Source organism: Zingiber officinale, chromosome 6B (assembly GCF_018446385.1).
Source record: "Zingiber officinale cultivar Zhangliang chromosome 6B, Zo_v1.1, whole genome shotgun sequence".
Classification (NCBI taxonomy): Eukaryota; Viridiplantae; Streptophyta; class Magnoliopsida; order Zingiberales; family Zingiberaceae; genus Zingiber; species Zingiber officinale.
The window spans coordinates 65,994,700-66,000,175 of NC_055996.1; the positions used below are offsets into that span (position 1 = coordinate 65,994,700).

Here is a 5,476-nt window from a genome sequence, read left to right on the forward strand (position 1 = left end):
TGGCCGACCACCTAAGCTTGGGACCCAAGCTTTGGCCGGCCACCAACTTGGCTCATCCACTTGGTCTTGGTTGGCCCTAGCTTGGGTTCCAAGCTAGCTTGGTCGGCCCCATTGGATGGGTAAGAAGGTGGGTATGTGGTGGGTATAAATCTCTATATACAAGAGGCTACGATAGGGACCGAGAGGAGGAATTGGTTTTGGTCTCCCGATAAAATTAAGCATCCCGTGTTCGCCCCGAACACACAACTTAATTTTATCAATAATAATTCATTCCACTAGAGAACTATTATTGAACTACCGCATCAATCCCAAATTATATTTTGGGCTCCTTCTTATTATGAGTGTGTTAGTCTCCCTGTGTTTAAGATGTCGAATGTCCACTAATTAAGTGAGTTACTGACAACTCATTTAATTAATATCTTAGTCCAAGAGTAGTACCACTCAACTTCATCGTCATGTCGGACTAAGTCCACCTGCAGGGTTTAACATGACAATCCTTATGAGCTCCTCTTGGGGACATTCTCAACCTAGATTACTAGGACACAGTTTCCTTCTATAATCAACAACACACACTATAAGTGATATCATTTCCCAATTTATCGGGCTTATTGATTCATCGAACTAAATCTCACCCATTGATAAATTAAAGAAATAAATATCAAATATATGTGCTTGTTATTATATTAGGATTAAGAGCACATACTTCCATAATAACTGAGGTCTTTGTTCCTTTATAAAGTCAGTATAAAAAGAACGACCTCAAATGGTCCTACTCAATACACTCTAAGTGTACTAGTGTAATTATATAGTTAAGATATACTAATACCTAATTACACTACGACCTTCCAATGGTTTGTTCCTTTCCATCTTGGTCGTGAGCTACTGTTTATAATTTATAAGGAACCAATAACATGATCTTCTGTGTGTGACACCACACACCATGTTATCTACAATATAAATTAATTGAGCAACTACATTTATCATAAATGTAGACTTTTGACCAATGTGATTCTTATTTCTAGATAAATATTTATACCAAAAGCTAGGCTTTTAGTATACACTCTAACAGAACGGGGGGAATATCTTATTTCAGTATTATATTGACGCTTTGATGCACGGTGTTGATGACAAATTGAAGATTAAAGCCTTAAGAAGATTAAGTAATGGAAGAAGATATTGTCAATGCTAAGTGCTAGCAAGTTTTAATAATTTTTCAAAATGATATGTTTAAAATCATGCTTTACATAAATAACATATCCTTCCGATGCTTCATTTCCTTTTCAATTCATCGACATGCTCCATCGAAAATCAATATCACACGATAATAAAATAGTATGATTCCAATTAAAGATAAAAATTAACATACTTTAAAAATTTTGAACCTTGCCCAAGATCATGAGCCTATAGGGCATATAAGTACCAAAAAATTTTTAGATATGACTGAGATATATGATATAAAGCCATAGGTTAACGTGATATATGATATAAAGCCATAGGATTACCACAATGAACTTGGCTCCTAAAAAAAAGGATACTTCATTATTGTTTCCTATCATATAATAAGTCTTTCAATTCTATATGTTTTGGTAGTTAATAAAATAACTATAATTTACTATATTTTCTCTAGAACCATAAGGGCAAGTACTCGTCCCCTCGGATGGGTCTAGTGGCTAGCACATGAGGTGTGCCACAATGAGGTCTGAGGTTCAAATCTCGACAAAACCGAGGTAAATGTCTCCCTTATGTACTAGTCACTATTCCAAAGGCTAGTAGTCGCCCGTGATTTACCTCCTTCGTGTTGACCTTGGGACGGATTGGCGGGGGCGCTGGGGGCGAGCGTATTACCACAATAAGGGCAAGTACTCATTTCTATAATTGCAAGTCTAGTGCTTTGAGATTCTTTTAGTACACCAAAGGTTGTAGGCCTTAGGGGTTTATTTTGTTGAGGGTTTAATCTTGCTTACTTGTGAAAATATTGCACACACTTGCTATCCTAAACTTAGTATGTAGTTTGAGATTCTTTTGGTGTGTCAAAGGCTGTAAGTGAATTTCAAAGAAAATCGTGGTGTGGATTGGGCCTTTTTAGCTTAGATAACCCTTGTGTGGTCCGATGGCATTTTTCAAAAGAATGATTTGACTATCCGTTTGGTCATATCGAAGATGATCACTCGTAAGAGTTGCGGTGGTGTTTAGAGTCAACAAAGTACATTTTTAAAAAAAATAATAATTTGATTGAATAAAGGTATACATAAAAAATTAAATAAGATTAAGAAAGATAATGATGTTTCCATCCATATCTTTATAAGATAAAATAAATTTAGAAATAATTAAAGCAAAATTAATTGGATAGAGGGAATATTCTTAAATTGACAACTCATGCATTTTTAATAAATGATAAAAAATTTGATTAAAAAAGTAATTATAATTTCTTTCATTACTTAACTATACGTATATACACAAGCAGCTGCTAATAATGATTTTCTTTGTTTAAAAACGTAACTTTACATAAAAGGACTTTACACTTTGAATTCTTAATTTTTGAAAATATTTCTTTTAGATGATATGCAAAAAAAAGTCCATCAATTTAGTAATCTTTAGAGTTTGTTAAATAAATACAGTTTTTTTAATAAAAAAATTACCAAGAACAAATAAATTCTTGTAATTGATAATTATTTAGATTCCAGTAATCACCACTATTTATGTATTTAACATATTATATTTAACAACGAGTCTCTCCAAAATTCAAATACATATTATATTTAACAACAAGTCTATCCAAAATTCTCAATTCAGTACTTGTTTCTGCTAATTAAAATTTTCCAATAGCCTTAAAAATAACATTGTTCTACTTTTTACAGATATTTCTTTAAGCAGATAATTAAATTGGCTCAAATTATTCATAAATATCTTACAATTATATCTTGAAAACTAATTACACATCGCATAAACCCACTAATCATGAATAAAATCTCATTCATGGTTGTTACCATCTATAACATTCCTTTTTAGAAGATTTTATTCCGCTTTATAAGTGTCTGTGGATTTGATTACTTCAAGAGAAGATGGGTTACATGAAAGGATCACAAGCTCTAGTTTTATTCATTCTCTGTGCTCTTCTGTATCACTCAGTAGCTGTAGATCATACTGCAAGGTATTTGTCTGAAGCAGAAGAGAAAGAATTGCAGACACAGCTCAAATCCCTTAACAAGCCTTATGTCAAATCTTTCAAGGCAAGCCGCGCCATCTTCTCATATTTAAATATTTTTAATTTTTCCTATAAATATTTTTTAATTATTTTTAACAATGAATGATACAGGATGAGTATGGGATCACATTTGACTGTGTGGATATTTACAAACAACCAGCTTTCGATCATCCTTTGCTTAAGAACCATACTCTTCAGGTAACTAAAACAATCTCAATTATATATTATATCTTCATCTGTGCTCATAATATGCATTTGACTATGCACACTTAATCACACAGATTAAATCTATATCGTTTCCAAAGAACATGAACAAGAATCCATCCTCGGAAACCGTAAAGCTGCCTAGACGTTGTCCTCGGGGCACTGTCCTTATCAGAAGAACTACAAGAGAAGATTTGATCAGAGAAAAGCAAATCCAACTAACCAAACGCATAGATCTGCAAGAGGATACTGTCACTGTTGAAGCTTATGTAAGTATATATATGCAACTATACATTTGCAAGAGGATACTGTCACTGTTAAATATTCTATTCTGAATTTATACATATGAATCTGCAGACTGCTGGAGTGTCATTTTCGGATTTGAATGAGCCAGTGAAGTTCTATGGAATATCAGCTGTTTTGGATGTTTATCAACTTTCCGGTGTATTGGATACTCAAACAAGCGCAACACAAATCATTGTCAATAAAGGAGAAACAGGCCCTCTGGCATACCGCAACGTCGTACAAGCTGGATTTCATGTCAGTATTAATCGTAAATAGTCAATGCTCATGGCTTGTTGTTGCATTCAACTAATCACTGCTTCTTCTATCTCTTGTGTAGGTTCATCATGAAGCTGAGGGAGACAACTTGACTCACTTCTTCACTTATTGGACAGTGAGTTTTGGAATGTTTTAGTCTTCATCAATTAACTATAGTTCATGATCATAACTTGATTTTCTTTTTAGACAGATGGGTATCAAAAGACTGGTTGCTTCAACATCCATTGTGCAGGTTTCATCCAATTAAGTGAAAGGACGACACCAGGCCAAGTTTACACCCTAAGCAACATGGTACTCAGTATATTTAGGGTAACAGAAGCTCAACTCTCAGTTTTTTTTTTAAATTTTGACGGTTTGAAAATAAAGATCTGCTTATCTTTTCTAGGATCCAAAAATGTCTCATTGGATTCTGATCAATAACCAAGAACCGATTGGCTATTGGCCGAAGGAGATCTTCAACAACATGGCTGATTCTTCTCAGATTCAACTGAGTGCGACAGCTAGCTCTCCTACGGATCAGCCTAGTCCTCCGACGGGCAATGGGGAACTTGGAGGAGCATCTTTTAAGAACATCACCGTTTGGAATGGGGAGCTTAATCCATACCCGCCATATGTCCAGCATGCAGAAACGTTCCTTGATATTGGCAAACCCTTCTATGATGCCATATACAATGTCGATTCTGGCTTGTTCTATGGTGGCCCAGGAGGATGGAAGCCACAGGATCCTCCGGGTTCAATTTCTCATCGTTAGAATAATTTTTATTATTGAATTTGAATTGTAACAAATAAAAGAAATATATTTCACAGTATATTTCTCGGGTTGTGGGCTACAAGCTACGTCATCACCCTGTGCTACTTCCTCTTTTGCTTATGTTTTTTTCTTTTTCCAATGGCAAATCCTAGTTTTTCCCTTTCTGAACACCATCGGGCCCTCGGGCTATCGCTCGAATAGGCTTGAGCGTGGCTCTGCCCTTGGACAGAAATCTCTCACTCATTGAAAATTACTGATGAAGTTTCCTTTCACATTTTGGCCATATCAACTTAAATGGATTAAACATTTCACAGGGCAATGGGAGTCATCCCGATGATGAAGTCCCTCTGATATTTAAGTTATCATGAGATTTTGAAAAATAAAATTAAAATAGTAATAAAAAAAATAGAGGATTAAGAAAGTAAGGCTAAGTTGATTACCAAGTTCCTCTTGCTCATTCCACTGACTTTAATAATTATAAAAGATTATTATTCTAAAATCTAAGGGGTCATTAAACCTAGAGTTGTTGGTCGTGGGTTGTATGTGGACCATACTCGAGTCTGATCTAGAGTTGGGCCATATTGGTTGAGTTTGTGGAATTGGAGACACCATATAGGCTGAGTCGTCTGTTGTACTGAGAAGGAATACAATTCTGATATCAACACTTCTCCCCTCGTGTGGGATCGAGGAGCCGAGTCAAATTAAATCTGATTCAAGTAGCTTGGGATGTGGCCAATGTATGTAGTACAAAGTGT

The 5,476-nt window shown here is 35.1% G+C and overlaps 1 protein-coding gene across 1 annotated transcript; it reads left to right on the forward strand.

Annotated features, from left to right (window-relative positions):
* Positions 1–3,062: 3,062 nt before the first annotated feature.
* Positions 3,063–4,721, forward strand: LOC121991065. Its single transcript, XM_042545093.1, has 7 exons — positions 3,063–3,230; positions 3,317–3,403; positions 3,487–3,678; positions 3,767–3,949; positions 4,032–4,085; positions 4,157–4,261; positions 4,356–4,721. The coding sequence occupies exons 1-7, from the start codon at positions 3,063–3,065 to the stop codon at positions 4,719–4,721; spliced, it is 1,155 nt and encodes a 384-aa protein (XP_042401027.1).
* Positions 4,722–5,476: the final 755 nt, after the last annotated feature.

What these genes read in the sequence shown, in the direction of transcription:
- LOC121991065 (XM_042545093.1), top strand. Translation starts at nt 3,063, where the DNA reads ATGGGTTACATGAAAGGATCACAAGCTCTAGTTTTATTCATTCTCTGT. An exon ending in CTTATGTCAAATCTTTCAAG is followed by an intron (nt 3,231 to 3,316) that starts GCAAGCCGCGCC and finishes TGAATGATACAG; the next exon opens with GATGAGTATGGGATCACATT. An exon ending in CTGTCACTGTTGAAGCTTAT is followed by an intron (nt 3,679 to 3,766) that starts GTAAGTATATAT and finishes ATGAATCTGCAG; the next exon opens with ACTGCTGGAGTGTCATTTTC.